Source organism: Lagenorhynchus albirostris, chromosome 2 (assembly GCF_949774975.1).
Source record: "Lagenorhynchus albirostris chromosome 2, mLagAlb1.1, whole genome shotgun sequence".
Lineage (NCBI taxonomy): Eukaryota > Metazoa > Chordata > Mammalia > Artiodactyla > Delphinidae > Lagenorhynchus > Lagenorhynchus albirostris.
In genome coordinates, this window is record NC_083096.1 from 475,707 (window position 1) to 494,911 (window position 19,205).

Here is a 19,205-nt window from a genome sequence, read left to right on the forward strand (position 1 = left end):
CATTAACTCATTTTCATTTTACAACTCTAAGAGGTAGACACTATTATTATCCCCACTTTACAATGAGGAAACCGAAGCATCTCGTCCAAAGCAGTTCAGCGGTCAAGGTGGGGTTGCCCCGGGAGCCCAGCTCCTGGGTCTGCACTCCTAGCCTGTTGTGACAGTACATCACCCAACATACACGACAGATACAGACTCAGGAGAATGCGGTGCAAAGCCCTAGACACAGCTGTGCTCCCTCTCTCTGGGCCTCCTCAGCTGTGATCTCTAAAATGAGAAGTTTAGGGAATTCCCTGGTGGTCCAGTGGTTAGGACTTGGCGCTCTCACTGCCGTGGCTTGGGTTCAATCCCTGGTCGGGGACCTGAGATCCTGCAAGGTATGTGATGTGGGAGAGGGAGGGGAGGGAGGGGAGGGAGGGGAGGGAGGGGAGGGGGAGGGAGGGGAGGGGAGGGAGGGGAGGGGAGGGGAGGGGAGGGGGGAGGGAGGGGAGGGAGGGGAGGGGGGAGGGAGGGGAGGGAGGGAGGGGAGGGGAGGGAGGGAGGGGAGGGGAGGGGAGGGGAGGGGAGGGGAGGGGAGGGGAGGGGAGGGGAGGGGAGGGGAGGGGAGGGGAGGGGAGGGGAGGGGAGGGGAGGGGAGGGGAGGGCAGAAGTTTAGAGCTGCTTTCAGTTCTAAAACCCCAAGCCTACGACCGCCCTTGTAGGCAGCACAGGGATAAACCAGAGTTTGGTACAGACGAGCAGCACCTAGAAATGAGGTTTTCAAGGAAAGCCTCTCCTTAAGTGAAATGGAGCGCTAGTTATTCAAAGATGCAATCAACTGAGGGAAGTCAGGTAAGGCAAAGGGAACCAAAAGCTGAGTCAGCTTAAAAGATCATTTGTAGATACGGTTAATCGGTAGAATTCCTCTCCTGTAACAAAAAGTCTTATGACATTCCTGGTCTTCAGAGACCTCCAGACAAGGTCTGCAGAGAGGCAGTAATTTCTGTTTCAGAAGCTGTCAGGGGAGCTCCAGGAACTGGCTCTCCTCCACGACTACACGGCTCTTCCACAAACAGGCCAGGCAGCTTTCACGGGGAACAGCCCTGCACCAGTTGAGAAAAGCAGGTGAAATAATACGCGAACTACCTACTGTTCTGTGTGAGCGTGCTTTGTTTGCCTGACTTTGTTCTGGAAAAGGGGGAAACTGCAGTCACATTCTCAGAGCCAAGTGCTCTGACTTGCCCGTTTCCTGGGCGTCTCTGTCTACACTTGCCCTCTTGGTGAGCTGCTCCGATGTCATGGTTCCCGAGACAACCTGCATGTTTGCATCCAGTCTGTACCTCCAACTCCGCCCCTGACATTTCCCTGTGGACGGCGGTCAGACACATCAAATCCAGGGCTTCTAGAGCCAAACCCAAAGGCCTGCCCTTCCAGAGTCCTCTCCATCTCAGTTCATGAAAACTCCACCCTCTCAGGCACTTGAGCCAAAAGCTTTGGTGCCAACCTTGACCCCCCTCTGTTCTTCTCACTGTATACCCAATCCCGCAGAGGTCTTGCTGATTCTAACTCTGAAATACGCCGTGCATATGAAAACTTCTCAGCATCTTCACCACCTGAGATCACCTGGCCCAAACCCCTCGTTAGTCCTGGGTTAGGGTGACATAGAGGGTCTTCTCCAAACAGCAGGCGGAGTCCCCCCAGAATGTGACTCCTGCCCCTCTGCTGCGCAGAGCTCTACACGGGCTCGCACGCCCTGGCACCGACCGCCGGGCTCTGCCGTGGGCTCTCATGCCCACGCCGTCTCCTCACAGGTCCTGCCTGTCCTCCTGCCTCACGGCCCCGCGGGCTCTGTTCCCTCTGCCTGCGCACATCCACGGGGCTCCCCACTCACTCCCTTCACGCTGGGCTCCAGTGCTGCCTTCGCGGCAAGGCCGACACCGACCCCCCCTTAGATGCTCAGCGCCCCCCGCCCTGCACTCCCCACTCCTGAGTCCTGGAGCCACTCCACACGGCTTTTCATCTTCCACACACCGTTTGCTTGGCACGTTCATTTTACTCGCTGCCCGCCTGCTTCACCAGAATGCAGACTCTACAAGAACAGGGCTTTTTGTTCACTGCTGCACCCCTGCCCACAGGCACCTGGAAGTACTTGTTCAGTGAACACACGAGAAGCTTATAAAAGAGAAGGCAGGACAAAATGGGAAATGCATTTAGTGGCTTTTGGTATTAGAGATATTTCTGGGGCCAAATGGCTCCCAAAGCAAGTTTTATTTTCTGTTAAAGCTTAGTTTAAAACCAAGCTTTGCTGGCAAATTTCACTTTGAGCCTCTCTTTGATTTAGTTTGAAAGTCTTAACGTTTAATCGCTTATATCTTCTGCACACTTGACCAAGGTCTCTCCCGACTAGCTGCTACCGGTTATCTACGGCCGGTATCTGAACACCTACTGGTCAACGCTTCCTTAACAGTGTCTCCTATAACCAAGGCCTCTTACAGGAGGGTTAGCCACCAGACCACAGGCTCCACTCCAGACTGGACGCTACACTGCTGACTTTGAAGGTAAAGTGTCGTGATTCTGTTCAGACTGATGCCACCGGATTTGCCTAAAAGCAATAGGGATTCTAGAGGGAGAAGCATTTTCCTATTTGAAGGATGGACAGACATAAGTACCCACCTACTTATGTACCCTCCCTCCATAAGTACCCTCCCACCTGGCAGGAGAAGGCTGACCCTCTACCACTGAACCTGAAACTCTCAGGAGGCTTTCGAGGTGTCCTTCAAGAAGACCTTCCTTTACTCAAGGAGGCGAGATGCCACTAGCAACTCATTTCAAACATGTAACCTGCTCAGTAAAAAACAAATGTAAGAATGGGGGCAGGGGGGAGTAAGCGGTACAATCTACTGGGTAAAAAATAAGCGACAAGGACACATTGCATAACATGCGGAATATAGCCAATATTCTATAGTAACTATAAATGGAGTATAACCGTTAAAAATTGTGAACCACTATATTGTACACCTGCAACTTACAGAATACTGTATGTTAACTATACTTTAAGAAAAAAAAAAACTTGGAACTTTTAGACTCACCCTCCATCTTCTGGGGGGAAGGTAAAGGGAGTGGAGATTGAGTTAATAATGAATTATGCCCATGTTGAAGCCTCCATAAAAATCCCTAAACTATGAGGTCTGGAGAACTCCTGGGTTGGTGTAATATCCACATGCCGGGCGGGTGGTACAATCACCTCCATGGGGACAAAGCTTCTGACCTTGGGACACATCCACACCTCACCTGACGGACCTCTTCATCTGACTGCTCACCTGCATCCCTTAAAAAAAAGGATGGGGAATGGAGGGCGATGTGAGGTCGGCCCCACCACAGTCCCATAAAGGCTCCCTGACACGGGGCACAGGGCGCTCACCTAGAGCTTTCACGTCCCCAAGTACTTCCTAACCGCCCTGGGCCTGTTCTCTTAACTGTAAAACGAGGTTCCTAACCCAAGTTTCTTCTAAATTCCTTCCCAATTCTAAGATGCCCAAATTTGGGAGGCGGGTAACTTCACTGCATTAAACTGGGCTGGTCAACAATTCCTTTAAAACAAAAGCAATCCGTCTCCCGTTCAGCTTCCTTAGACACCATTGTGCTTGTTCACCATCTTTTCTTTTGACGACTTGCTCCCTCTAGTGATAAATTCAATCATATATCAGAACTGGCCTGGGCAACAGTCTGCTTCAGAGGACAAGAACACGTAGAGGAAACTCAGCGTTAAGCAGAATGAAGGCAGGCCAAAGACGCAAGTGAAGAGAGGACGAGAAGAGCCCAAGGGCCATCAGCACCTGCAGTGTGCCCGTGACTGCTCCAGCGCCTGTGCCTCACGAGCAGTGCAGGGGGCGGCACTTCTGACTGCGGTACCTCCTTCCTCACGTCAAATCCAGACTCAGTTTCTTTTTCACTTAGCAAGATACAGGCTATATTAGGACTTCTGGAGACGGTCACCCGTCTAACGCAGACAACCACGCACATCTGCTCTAAGCACATGGGCTAAGCGGCTGCTAAGACATGAAGCCCTGTGCTCATTGTCGGTTTTCCGGCGGGGATGGTTTTGATTAAAAGCACGCACCGTGCAGGGCCCCGACCAAGCCCCCAGCCTTCTCAGCGTCCCTTGTGTCACCAACAAAGAAATGCATGACTAGCCTCCTTCCTCCCTCCCAGACTGCATGACAAACATCAGGGCCGTTCCTGGCCATCAACCTTACCTGTGTACAAATGTTGGTTACATTTTTCTAGCTTAGGTCCACAAAAAGAAATAAATTTCCACGATGTCTACAGAGATTAAGGTTAAACAACAGAAAGGTTTTCTCAGCCATGCTCTTGTTACTGATATATGGGTGAGGGGCTGAAGAATCTTCGAGAAGAGGAGAGCATCTGTGCACATCTGCAATCATTTTAGTTCCAACTCTGACTGGAGACAGAGTTTCCTTTCTACCCTTAAAGTAAAGTATTATCACCGACTGATTCCATGTACGCGAGGCTCAAGAACAGGCAACACTGCTCTACGGTGGCGGCAATCGGAAGAGCGGCTGCCTCTCAGGACGGGATGGGGGATGGGGGAACTTTTCAAGGTGACGGAAAAGCTCTGCATCTTGACTTGAGTGGTGGTTACACCACTGATTACAACTGTCAAAACTCATCCAACAGTACACTTTAGGTCTGTGCAGTTCACTGACTGTAAATCTATCCCAATTTAAAATAACAGATGTCAGAGTCTTGGGAAGAGTTAACTTAAAAAACAGTAGATTCCTGGAGTGGGAGAGCAGTTGTGACACAGTCCTGACCATCTTGAGGTTAGATTTCCACAATTTACAGGGACGGGCCTGTTGTTCCGTGGGCCCGTATGGATCCCGGCATCACGCCTGCCAGGACTGGACGAGCGCTCGGGAGAGAACCAGAGTTGCGCTAACACAGGCCGGGGTCAGGATGCTGCTGCCCCTGGGCACCGTGGTGGGCAGGAGACATGCCGGGCGTGCTGTGAGTGCTGGCCCACCTGCACACACTCAGTTACCATTAGAGAGAGGACTGGCCTTTCATTCCTCTCTGAAGACTCACGCTGGCGTCTGCTGCACATGCGGTGAACACTGGCAGATGCCTCGAGCAATAAGATGAGTGGACCATTTTTCAGTCTGACAAATGACTCTATGTCAAATCTCACCAATCAGAAAATCTTTTCTGTAATGGTCATTCAGTGAACTTCTCTGGGAAGCATGGCATCACAGGCACCTTCGTGGCCCTTGCCTGGTGCACCAGGCAAGGATTTTTCACACCAAGTAGCTTAGAAATGTGCAGGCAAAGATTTTCACTGACAGAGACAGTGGCCAACACCAAGCTCTCCTGTGTAACTCCCTCCGTGGAGCTCACCGGCCTCTATGACCCTCTATGGGTGACGGGCCACTTCAGTGCTCTGTAGTCAGCACTCGGGATCTCTCGTTAGGGGTTTTCTAATATAGTTCCCCACAGAGGCTCTCCTGCGTTCACTCTTCATCCCCTGAAGCCTCCCCAAGCCCCTGTGGAATGAAGTCACTGTCGTGTGCACACCCCCCCTGCCCCGGGGAGCCTCCACGCGGCATCTGCACCCAACGTCCACTCCTCCCCGTGAGGCAGCCCCGGCTGCTGCACGCAGGCAGCTCTCACCACGCCACCATAGGCACTGCTTTCTGGAGGCCCCTGCTGACTGTTTAGGATCTCGACCAAAATACAGGCAGGTCAATGACATAATATAGCATTTCTACTTCCTCTGCTAAAAACAAATTAGTTTTCATTTTCAGTATGAGTTATTAAACATATTCTGAGAACATACTGTCACATAACTGTAGGGTAGAAAAAAGGCCATCTTCTTACATAATTCCCAATAGAAATGTACATGGAGTCTCAATTCATTTAGTCAAAACCAAACCCCTTCCTTCTTGAAAAATGGTACTAGGGACTTCCCTGGTGGTCCAGTGGTTACAACTCGGCGTTCACTGCCGTGGCCCGGTTTGATCCCTGGTCAGGGAACTAAGATCCTGCAACCTGTGTAGTGAGGCCAAATAAACAAACAAAAACGAAACAAAACAAAAACCAAAGAAAAATGGTACTAATGGTACTAGAAAAGCATTAACTTTCTATCACATGTGAGTGGCTTACAGGAACCTGGAGCTTCAGGAAAGCTGGCCTGGGGTGCCCACAGCAGAGAAGAGCTGGGTGCCAGGCCTTAAGGGGTCTGGTTACACAAGAGCCAAGGAGCTAAACCTTATTTCAAAGTCAAATGTAAGCGATTTCTGGACTGTTTACACTATTCACTCTTGTGTTTCTCTCTGTTAGCGTGGAGAGGATGTAGATTCACAAGAAACGGTATCACTCTTCACTTTTCTTCCCAAGATTTCAAAGTACTTTATACCATCCAATAGCACAACAGAGAAAAAGAGCCCGAACTGTGTTAGAACCTGGCAGGAGGCACTGAAAAATGCAGGAAACTCGTTCAAGAACATGGGCATTGTTACACCATTTAAGAAAACGGGGGACTTCCCTGGTGGCGCAGTGGTTAAGAATCTGCCTGCCAACGCAGGGGACACGGGTTCCATCCCTGGTCCAGGAAGATCCCACATGCCACGGGGCAATTGAGCCCATGCACCACAGCTATTGAGCCTGCGCTCTAGAGCCCACGAGCCACAACTACTGAGCCCACGTGCCACAACTACTGAAGCCCGTGCACCTAGAGCCTGTGCTCCACAACAAGAGAAGCCACCTCAATGAGAAGCTTGCACACTGCAACGAAGAGTAGCCCCCGCTCGCCGCAACTAGAGAAAGCCTGCGCACAGCAACGAAGACCCAACGCGGCCAAAAATAAAATAAATAAACAAATTTAAAGAAAAAGGAAAGAAAACAGTATACCAGCGAGCACCCGTCCCATCTTGCAGAGGAGCGTCCACCTCCAAACTCTCCCTGGACCCAAGTCTGCACAGAGCCTGCTCTTCCTTCTGTTAACTGTGTGCACGCGAGCAGGGATGAGCCCTACGGGGACGCTGAGCCCCACGGTGGCAGCCTCACTGCTGGTTGCTTACCCACGCTGCTTTCACCTCTTCCGAGACATCAGTTTCATCTTCCTGGAAAGGGAGAAAGAAAAGAGACAAGAGGATCACGGTCACAGGCATCCCTGGAGGCAACAAGGTCAGCCCCATCAATTATGCACCTGGGCAGTGAGGGCTGACGGCCAAGGGCACTGTCACTGATGCTTTTAGCAGCAGCTCAGGAGCACCACTTGCTGTCAAAGAGCCCAATGAACCTGGCAGGAAAAGGAGAATCTTTAAGACAGACGGACCTCACTTGGGCTTTGTCAGTAGCTGTCAGCCCATTTGGTCAAACACTTTCGCCTAGTAGTCTCTAACAGGCGACCATCATTGTCTCATTTCTTGTCTCACTGAATGGTCCATCTAATTCCAAATGAGTCACTAGTGACCAGGGACCTGATCTTGGCCACCTGACTGTTAAATGCCAGTGACAAGGCTGAGTGAGCAGGGTACAGACCAGAGGGGAAGGAAAGAACTGAGTGTGTGCTCGTCATCAGGAGGCACAGCAGCCCCGTCTTCATTTAAAAGCCAAAGTCAAGCTGTTTTATAGCACTTGTTCCTTTTTTTCTCCAAAAGAGTAAACCTGAGTCAGACGAAATTCTGAAATGCTCGAGATTCTGGCAGTGCCCCTGAAATACTTGGTTAGCACCTGCACACACACGACGCTGAGGTACTGCTGACTCACCACGGGACTCTCAGGGGCCGCTGGGGGCTGCTAAGTCTGAGCGGCTTACGCACTTGTTATATTTGTTTGCACGGCTGCTGTAAATTCACCGCTTATTTGCTGCCTGCCTCCGTGTGCTCAGCACTGTCCTAGGCCCTGGGCGTCCCAGCCGGAACATTCCAAATGAGTCCCACACTAGTGGAGTCTTTCTTCGGCTGCTCTTTCTCAGGGATGCCTCCTGACAATCTGCACGATTCAGGGCCCCGTGTGGAACTCTTCCTTTTGAGCCCGACACGCAGGACGGCGGGCAGCACAGCGTAACGCGAGATGTCCCAGCACAGACAGCCCACTTACATCCTTCGTCCAGAAGTTGATGCCTGTGCCTCTTCGTCGCTCCTTGGGCCGCCTCCTCTCACGAATGGACAGCCTGTTAGACGACTGATCACCCAAATCTGCTTCTTCGCCCTCTGGTCAGAGAGAAAACAAAGCATGGATCTTAAGAACCTGGGGCACGTGCACTGGAGGAGGGTGCGGTTTCTGAAGCTCGACCTACCGTTTTTGTCCATTTCCTTTGCCCCTGCAGGGCTGGCGGGGGGCTCTGAACTCTCTGAATCAGGGGCTGAAGACCTACCCGTCCGGAGCAGGTAGGAACTGGTGTAGAGGGAGGGTCTCGGGGCAGGAGGTGACACTGGTGTCATGGGTTTGTCTGGTTGAGCCGGAATCCTCAGGCGACGATACACAGGCTGGAACAATCCACATGATGAGATGTCAGAGGTCAAGTCTAACCAAAGGGTAAGGACAGCACGTTTATTAAAAATGGGCTTTTCTATATCAAGAGGCCTATAAGTAATTAGCCAGATAGGGAAGAGTTCTAGACGCCTGCTCTGAAGATGCTACAGGCTGACAGCAGTCCAGGACAGCTCTTCCTAAACTGATCAAAGGGCACTAGGGGGCACCAACCTTGGTAATAAAAATTCCTTTGATTGTGCACCGCAAATAGGAAGGATGATGGCCTTTTTAAGATGGCGCAGTGAAAGGTAAGGTTTACGTAGGAAACGAAGAAGCTCAGGAATGTGAAGAAACAATGCAGGAGTTATCTGAAGACAGACCAAATCTGAGCGTTCTACCAACCTGCCATCACTAGGCTTACTGACACTTCTGAAAAATTCCCGCTTTCTGAGACTTCCCTGGCGGGCCAGCGGTTAAGACCACGTGCTTCTACTGCAGCGGGCACAGGTTTGATCCCTAGTTGGGGAACTAAGACCCCGCATGCCACACCCCCAAACCCCAAATAAATAAAAATAAAAAAAAATTCCCACTTTCCCTTTTGAACGTTTTTTTCCTTGAGAGTTAGGACAGACACAGCTTGACAATAAACCTTAATGTGGCTTGTTGAACATGCAGAGATAAAGAAATTCTTACTACATGCAGAGACTGTATAAATTTGTTTATAAATTATAGAGACAGAAGCAATAAAATATAGTCAGCTTGGGAGTCTGAGAGAACGTGGCTCCAATTCCAGCTTGAAGGAGCTGTGTGACCTGAAGTACGTGACTTGAGTTTTGATCTCTGCTTCCTCATGTATAAAACAGGGATAATAATATCTTCCTCAGAGAGGACTGTGAGGATTAAATGAGAATGTATGTTATGTGCTTCCAACGGTCTCTAGTATGTAATAAGTACTCAAAAAATAGCCGATAAAACAAATGAAACAAACAACAGAACCTCAGTTAGTTTATGCAGCCTAGCCATTCAAAGTTAGAGCAAGAAGACTTTCTTCTCCTGTAATTATGTTGACCATAAAGTTTATCATCCCAACTAGGACATTTCTGAGAGTGAAAAGGAACAGTACTGATAATTACCCAGAGATAAAAGCTGTCACTGGAACAATCTTAGGTAAACCAGGAGTTACGATCACCTTAAATATAACCCTATAACTCTGACTACCAACTGCAATTGAGAAATGGACTGTAAGTCAAAACGTCTACCCCAAAGTGACAGCCTGTGGCCGAGAATAAGGGTGCTCTGTGAGTGCTTGGGTCTGCAGAAGTTTGTAGAACAACGTACTAGTGGTGAGGAGGGCAAGTAGCGGAGCCAACGCCTTGCTCCACCTCTGCTTTTCTTTTCTAGGAAAATCTTTTATTTTATAATACTGCACCATCAAATTAAAAGTCAAAATAAGCGTTCACCCAATTGCCTAAATGGTTATTACATATACGTATATATTTGGTTGAAAAGGGAGAGAGAAAGGAGGAATTTGAAGGCTAAAATAAACAAATGGGACCTAATGAAACTTAAAAGCTTTTGCACAGCAAAGGAAACCATAAACAAGACCAAAAGACAACCCTCAGAATGGGAGAAAATATTTGCAAATGAAGCAACTGACAAAGGATTAATCTCCAAAATTTACAAGCAGCTCATGCAACTCAACAACAAAAAAGCAAACAACCCAATCCAAAAATGGGCAGAAGACCTAAATAGACATTTCTCCAAAGAAGATATACAGACTGCCAACAAACACATGAAAGGATGCTCAACATCATTAATCATCAGAGAAATGCAAATCAAAACTACAATGAGATATTATCTCACACCAGTCAGAATGGCCATCATCAAAAAATCTACAAACACTAAATGCTGGAGAGGGTGTGGAGAAAAGGGAACCCTCTTGCACTGTTGGTGGGAATGTAAATTGGTACAGCCACTATAGAGAACAGTATGGAGGTTCCTTAAAAAACTACAAATAGAACGACCATATGACCCAGCAGTCCCACTACTGGGCACATACCCTGAGAAAACCATAATTCAAAAAGAGTCATGTACCAAAATGTTCATTGCAGCTCTATTTACGATAGCCAGGACATGGAAGCAACCTAAGTGTCCATCAACAGATGAATGGATAAAGAAGATGTGGCACATATATACAATGGAATATTACTCAGCCATAAAAGGAAACGAAATTGAGTTATTTGTAGTGAGGTGGATGGACCTAGAGTCTGTCATACAGAGTGAAGTAAGTCAGAAAGAGAAAGACAAATACCGTATGCTAACACATATATATGGAATCTAAAAAAAAAATGTCATGAAGAACCTAGGGGTAAGACAGGAATAAAGACACAGACCTACTAGAGAATGGACTTGAGGATATGGGGAGGGGGAAGGGTAAGCTGTGACAAAGCGAGAGAGTGGCATGGACATATATTCACTACCAAATGTAAAATAGATAGCCAGTGGGAAGCAGCCGCATAGCACAGGGAGATCAGCTCAGTGCTTTGTGACCACCTAGAGGGGTGGGATAGGGAGGGTGGGAAGGAGGGAGATGCAAGAGGGAAGAGATATGGGAACATATGTATATGTATAACTGATTCACTTTGTTATAAAGCAGAAACTAACACACCATTATAAAGCAATTATACCCCAATAAAGATGCAAAAAAAAAAAGAATGAAAAAAAAAGTACATCATCATCATCGTAGTAAAGATTTGCTGAACACTTAATGTGTCAAGCACTATACATGTATTACCTCACAAGGAGTACCCTCTATTATAAGCTCTGTTTTTACAAATTAGGAAACTATGTAAAACAAGGTTAAATAAATTACCCAAAGCCATACAGCTAGTTAGTAAGGATACTGCGGTTTGAACCCAAAGAGTCTAACACCAGAACATACACAGATAGGCAGACACACACACAAATCAATATTATTATTATTTTCGTCACGTGGCTTGTGGGATCTTAGTTCCCCGACGAGGTATCGAAGCTGGGTGGCCAGCAGTGAAGGCATCAATTCCTAACCACTGGACCGCCAGGGAAGTCCTTGACCTCTTCCTAGCTGTGCAAAATGCTGGGCAGGTTACTTAACCTCTCTGTCACTCCACTGACTCATATTTTAAGAAGGAATAATAATACTTACCTCAGAGGGTTGTTGTGAGGATTAAACAATTTAATACACATATTGAAATTGTTAAAATTGTGCCTGGCATAAACTAAATAATAAATGCTTATACTTCTATTTGCATTTTTTTATACCAAGATCTCTCTTTTCAGAATAGAAAGACACATTTAGTTAACCAAAAGTATGGTGGTAATCATTTCACAACGTGTACACACATCAAATCATGTTGTAACATTACATGTCCATTACATCTCAATAAAACTGGAAAAAAGCCCATTAGTTAACTCCCAGAGGAAAAAATTGATCACTTAAGGACTAACATCCTCGGAATTCTTTCAGTTACACAGGTCTGCCAACTAAAGATGGACGTAAATAGCGTGTTCTATGAGGCGTCCCCTGCAGAGTAGGACAGTCCTGGAATTATCAGTGGGGAAGAGACTCCCCCAGCCACCTGCTTTCAGCACAGAGAGCTCACCTGATCCTCCAGACTCCGGTCCCAGGGCTGGCGGCTCTCCCCAGCTTCCTCTGCAGGGGCTGCCAGGGGCTCATGCTTCTGGGCGCTGCCATCGAGCCCTCTGGGGCCCACGGGCTTCGGGCTGGGCTGTTCCTGAGCCTGACGCTCTGCCCTCGACCGGCTGAACGTCCTTTCTGCTTCCTGGAGATCCGTCAGGGTTACACCCTGGGAAAATACCACAAGGTCAGAGAGGTTTCACCCTAACCATGGAATAACGCCCCGTGAATGAGCAGGGAAACTCCGTAAAGATCTAATGGTACCGAATTCCAAATGAAGCTCCCGAAATGTGTGAGGCCGCTTCAAGCAATATACGCTGAAAACAAACACCTCAGTACGCAGAGGCCCCAGGCCTGAGCCTAGATACACTTCAAACACAATACTTGAGCGTTTCCTGCTTGAGTTCCAGAAACAGGGCAGCACTGATGCCCACCCGCTGCTTCCACACCCATGGTTCTCACATCTCCACCTGGACGCTCCCGACCCCCCAAGAGCACGCAGCCACCAACAAAGACTGTCCAGCAGATACAAGGAAAACTTAAGTTTACACACAGAAGGAAGAACCAGTCTCAAAATGGTGACAATTCAGAGCCAGGCTAGAACCACCACCAAAACCAAAAACCAAACCCACACAAACAAACACAAAACCGACCCTGAGGGAGCCGCCAAGATGCCAGAGCAGGAAGACCCTGAGCTCGTCTCTTCCCAGGGCACCAGGATAACTATGCACAGAAGAACTGCTGCCCAGGCCCGACCAGAAGAGATCGTCTACAGCTACAGACGTACTGAAAGAGCCACAACAAGACGGGCAGGAGGGGCGACCCGCAAATGCTGTGGAGTTCTCCCCCAGGAGCGAGCGGGCTGGTCTGAGCCCCAGCCTGGGGGAGACAAGCCCCCAGAACGTCTGGGTTTGAAGGCCAGCAGGGCTTCCTTTCAGGAGTCCCAGAGGGCTGCGTGGGGATAGAGACCCCACTCTTACAGGGCACACACAAAATCTCACGTGCTCCACAACCCAGGGCAGAAGCAGTAATTTCAAAGGAGCCTGGGTCAGACCCACCTGCTGATCTTGGAGAGTCTCCCGGAGAGGCAGGCCTGTGATGTTGGGGACACAGACGCTGGCAGCAGCCACTCTGGGGAGCTGGTTCAACCGCAAGGACACTGGTGCAGGCAGGCACCATCGTGGAGTCCTCCCTCTAGCTTATTACCCTCAGGACCCAGCCCTACTCATAGCCAACAGAACACAGGCACCAGGAATGGGACGGCCTCAGGCCAAGCAACTAACTAGGCAGGGACACAGGCCCACCCACCAGCAGAGAGGCTGCCTTATGACCCCCTGGACACAGCCCTGCCCACCAGAGGGCCCAGGACCAAGCCCCACACACCAGTGCACAGGCACTAGACCCGGGACCACCAGAGACCTACAGCCAGAGACCCTGGGACCCAGCTCCACCGACCAGTGGGCAGACACCAGCCCCAGAAACCCCTGGGCCCTGGCCCTGCCCACCAGTAAGCCCCCTCTAGCCTTCAGACCAGCCTCACATGCCAATGGGTGGACCCCACACCAATGGGTGGACACCAGCCCCAGGACAATCACAGCCCACAGCCTGCCGTGGGAGGACCCAGTCCATCCACCAGCAGGTCAGCACCAGCCCTGGGGCCAGCTGGGCCCCAGCCCTGCCCACCAGCAGGCCAACACAAGCTTCAGAACACACTGGACCCCACAGCTAGCTGTATCACGAACCAGCCCCAACGATCAGCAGTCTGACACCAGCTCTGGACCCTGGGGCCCTGCAGCCAGACCCCCAGGACCCAGCTCTGCCCACCAGCAGGCCAGCACTAGCCCCAGGACGTAGCTTCACTCACCAGTGAAGAGGGCGGGCCACAGCCCCACTGACTCTACTCCCAGTGAGCCAGCACTAGCCCTGGGGCCCCCCTGGGTTCCACAGTCGGCCACCTCATGACCTGGTCACGGCAACCAGCAGCCTCCACACAAGGCAGGGCCTGGCAACCAACCAGCCCACCCACATAGTCAGCCCACCACAACAGAATGACCCACGCAGCCCACAGAGGGGGCACCCCTAGAGCACACAGCTCTGCTGACCAGAGAGGAGTGCACTGCTGGGACGTATAGGACGCCTCCTACAGAAGGCCACTTCCCCAAGGTCAAGAAATGTAACCAACCTACCAGATACGTGGAAACACAATGTTATAAACAGCAAGTTAGGCAAAATGAGGCGACAGAAGAACATGTTTCAAATGAAAGAACAAGATAAAACCGCAGAACAACTAAGTGAAGTGGAGACAGGCAATCTACCTGAGAAAAAGTTCAAGGTTATGATCGTAAAGATGATCAAAGAACTTAAGAAAGAATGAACAGAGTGAGAAGTTGTAAGTTTTTAACAAAGAGTTGGACAATACAAAGAACAAGCAAACAGAGATGAAGAATACAATAACCGAAATGAAAAATGCACTAGAAGGAATCAACAGTATACTAAATGATACAGAGGAACAGACCAGTGAGCTGGAAGACAGAATAGTGGAGATCACTGGCACCGAACAGAAAAAATATATACATATAGATAAACGAGGACACTTTAAGAGACCTCTACGATGACATCAAATGCACTAACAGTCACATCACAGAGGTCCCAAAAGGAGAAGAGAGAGAGAGAAAGGGTCACAGAACATATTTGAAGACATAATAGTCGAAAATTTCCCTAACCTGAGAAGGGAAACAGACATCCAGGTCCAGGAAGCACAGAGTCCCAAACAGGATCAACCCAAAGAGGACCACACCAAGACATATTGGAATTAAAATGGCAAAAGTTAAAGACAGAATATTAAAAGCAGCAAGGGAAAAGCAGCATGTTATATACAAGGGAGCTCCCATAAAGCTATCAGCTGACTTTTCAGCAGAAACTCTGCAGGCCAGAAGGGAGTGGCACAATATAATTAGACTGATGAAAAGGAAAAGCCTACAACCAAGAATGCTCTACCCAGCAAGGCTCTCATTCAGAGTTGATGGAGAAAGCAAAAGCTTTACACACAAGCAAAAGCTAAAAGAGTTCAGCACCAACACACCAGCTTTATAAGAAATGTTAAAGGTATTTCTCTAAGCAAAAGAAAGGAAAAAAAAAAAGAAAACAAAATAAGATCACAACTAGAAACATGAAAATTATGAAAGGAAAAATCTCATTGGTAAAGGCAAATATACAGTAAAGGCAGTAAATCAACCAAGTACAAACCTACTAGAAAGGTTAAAAGACAAAGTAGTAAAATCAACTATATCCACAATAAGAAGTTAAGGGATACACAAAATGAAAGGATATAAAATGTGATGACAAAAACAGTAATCATGGGGTGAGAGAAGGAAAAATGCAGGGTTATTAAAATGTTATTTGAAATTAAAGAGATCAGCGACTTGAAATAATTGTGTGTGTGTGTGTGTGTGTGTGTGTGTATACACACACACATATGCTGCTATACGCAAACTTCATGGTAATTACAAACCAAAAAATCTATAATAGATACATACACATAAAAGGGAAGGAAATCCAAACATAACACTAAAGAGTGTCATCAAATCACAAGGGAAGAGGAGAAAAGAGGAAAGGAACAAAAAAGGACTAAAAAAAAATCCTGAAACAGTAACAAAATGGCAATAAGTACATACATATCAATAACTACTTTATATGAAATGGATTAAATGCTGCAATCAAAAGATGGAGTGGCTGAAAGGATACAAAAACAAGACCCATATATTGGGGCTGGCCAAAAAGTTCGTTCGGTTTTTCTGTAAGATGTTATGGAAAAACCCGAATGAACTTTTTGGCCCACCCAATATATGCTGCCTACAAGAGACACACTTCAGATCTAAAGACACACACAGACTGAAAGTGAGGGAATGGAAAAAAGTATTCCATACAAATGGAAATGAAAAGAAAGCTGGGTAGCAATACTTATAACAGAAAAATAGACTTTAAAATAGAAACTGTTGGGACTTCCCTGGTGGCACAGTGGTTTAGAATCCACCTGCCAGTGTGGGAGACGTGGGTTCGATTCCTGATCTGGGAAGATCCCACATGCCGTGGAGCAACTAATCCCATGTGCCACAACTACCGAGCCTGAGCTCTAGAGCCCGCGTGCCGCAACTACTGAGCCCACGTGTTGCAACTACTGAAGCCCATGTGCCTAGAGCCCGAGCTCCACAATAAGAGAAACCACCGCAATGAGAAGCCCACACACTGCGACGAAGAGTAGCCCCCGCTCGCCGCAACTAGAGAAAGCCTGTGCACAGCAACGAAGACCCAACGCGGCCATAAATAAATAAATAAACAAACAAATAAATAATAAAAATAAAATAAAGACTGTTACAAGAGACAAAGAAGGACAGTACATAATAATCAAGGGATGAATCCAAGAAGATATAACAATTGAAAATATATTTGCACCCAACATAGGAGCACCTAAATGAATAAAGCGCGTATTAATAGCCATAAAGGGAGAAATCAACAGTAACACAAAAATAGTAGGGGACTTTAACACCCCACTTACATCAATGGGCAGATCATCCACAGAAAAGATCAGTAAGGAAACTCTGGCCTTAAATGGCACATCAGACCAGATGGACTTAATATAGAGAGAGAATATTCCATCCAAAAGCAGCAGAATACACATTTTTTTCAAAGGCATATTCTCCAGGATACATCTGTGCTATATCATGGAACAAGTCACAGTGCATTTGAGAAGGCTGCAATCATATCAAGCATCTTTTCCAACCACAAGGCTATGAGACTAGAGATCAACTACAAGAGTAAAAACCACAGAGAACACAAACACGTGTGGCCCAAACAAAATGCTACTAAACAACCAATGGATCACTGAAAAAAATCAAAGAAGAATTCAAAATATACCTGGAGACAAATGAAATGAAAACACAGTGTTCCAAGATCTTCGGGATGCTGCAAAGCAATTCTAAGAGGGACGTTTATAGCAATACAGCCCTCTCAGGAAACAAGAAAAATCTCAAATAAACAACCGAACCTTAACCTAAAGAAATCAGAAAAAGAAGAATAAACAACACCCAAAGTTAGTAGAATTTCTCCTAGGAGAACACATAGGCAGAACACTCTTTGACATAAATCACAGCAATATTTTTTTGGATCTGCCTCCTACGGCAAGGAAACAAAAACAAAAATAAGCAAATGGGACCTAATGAAACTTAAAAGTTTTTGCACAGTAAAGGAAACCATCAACAAAACGAAAAGACAAATGGGAAAGACTGAATGGGAGAAATATTTGCAAATGATATGACTAACAAGGGGTTAATCTCCAAAATATATAAACAGCTCATACAACTCAATATCAAAAAAACAAACAAGCCAATTTAAAAATGGGCTGAAGATCTGAATAGACATTTTTCCAAAGAAGACATACAGATGGCCAACAGGTACATGAAAAGATGCTCAACATCACTCATCATCAGGGAAATGCAAATCAGAACCACAGTGAGATGTCACCTCACACCTGTCAGGATGGCTGTCATCAGAAAGACCATAAATGACACATGTTGGTGAGAATGCAGAGAAAAGGGAACCCTAGTACACTGCTTATGGGAGTGTACGCTGGTGCAGCCACTGTGGAAAACAGTATAGGGGACCCTCAGTAAACTAAAAATAGAACTAAAATAAACTAAAAATAGAACTAAAAATAGTATGATCCAGCAATTCCACTCCTGGGCATATATCTGAAAAAACCAAAAACACTAATTCGAAAAGACACATGCACCCCAATATTCACGGCAGCATTATTTACAACTGCCAAGATATGGAAGCCATCTAGCTGTCTATCAACAGATGCATGGATACAGAAGACGTGAGACACACACAGACACACACACATATACACATACTCCACATATGCATACATACGTATATGGAGTATTAGCCATTGGCATGAAATTTTGCCATTTGCAACAACATGGATGGACCTGGAGTGTATCACGCTGAGTGAAAAAAGTCAGAGGACAAATACTGTAAGACATCACTTCTATGTGGAATCTAAAAAATAAAATCAACTAGTGAATATAACAAAAAAGACACAGACTCACAGATATAGAGAAAAAAACAGTGGTTGCCAGAGGGAGAGGGAAGGGGGAAGGAAATACTGGGGCAGGGGATTAAGAGGTATAACTTATTATGCATACAATAAGCTACAAGGATATATTTACAACACAGGGAGTACAGCCAATATTTTATAACTATAAATGGCATATAATCTTTTTTTTTTTTTTTTTTTTTTTTTGCGGTACGCGGGCCTCTCACTGCTGTGGCCTCTCCCGTTGCAGAGCACAGGCTCCGGATGCGCAGGCCTAGCGGCCATGGCTCACGGGCCTAGCTGCTCCGCGGCATGTGGGATCTTCCCGGACCGGGGCACGAACCTGTGTCCCCTGCATCGGCAGGCGGACTCTCAACCACTGCGCCACCAGGGAAGCCCTAGCATATAATCTTAAAAAATTTTATTCAGTATGATGTACACCTGAAGCTAACAATATTGTAAACCAACTATACCTCCATATTAAAAAATTTTTTAAAAAACCCCACAAGCCCTGAACTAGCATTTCTCTAACATAATTTTGTAACTGTAGGAATCACACAGAGACATTCCACCAATTAAAATTTTCCCCAGGCTCATAGGAGCAGTAGTACAGAAAAAAAGGAAATAATGAGGAGACATCTGCAGGACAAGGGGGAAATGGGTTAGGAAAACAGTGAGTTGATTCTTAACTCAAGTAGTCATATGCTCATGTCCTCAGAAGAGGGAAGTTCCAAAGCCGGAAGGCAACTATTAGCTATTTTGTTCACTCATTCTCTTAATAAAAAGTTACTGCGTTCTTAAGTACTGGAACTACAAAGACAAATCAAATGATTCCTGTACTCAAGAACCATAATCTAATGGAAAAGACATAAGAAAACAGATGAGTGTAATGGAAAGTAAGTATTAAGACAGAAACATATGATCCAGCCTATTCTATTTCTGGGTCTACACCCAAAA

The 19,205-nt window shown here is 47.1% G+C and overlaps 1 protein-coding gene across 21 annotated transcripts in view; it reads right to left on the reverse strand.

The window, feature by feature from the left end:
* The window catches only part of PPP1R12B (protein phosphatase 1 regulatory subunit 12B), a 209,199-nt gene that overhangs the window by 81,565 nt on the left and 108,429 nt on the right, over nucleotides 1-19,205 (reverse strand). For 19 of the 21 annotated variants that reach the window (XM_060125971.1, XM_060126005.1, XM_060125964.1 and 16 more), the window contains 4 exons: nucleotides 12,117-12,320; nucleotides 8,300-8,489; nucleotides 8,101-8,213; nucleotides 7,077-7,118 (listed from right to left, as the gene is read on the reverse strand). In XM_060125971.1, the coding sequence (XP_059981954.1) occupies nucleotides 7,077-7,118; nucleotides 8,101-8,213; nucleotides 8,300-8,489; nucleotides 12,117-12,320 (549 nt within the window). Of the gene's footprint in view, nucleotides 1-7,076; nucleotides 7,119-8,100; nucleotides 8,214-8,299; nucleotides 8,528-12,116; nucleotides 12,321-19,205 lie in introns of those variants that run through there. The other 2 variants (XM_060125997.1, XM_060126050.1) reach the window with 2 other exon arrangements.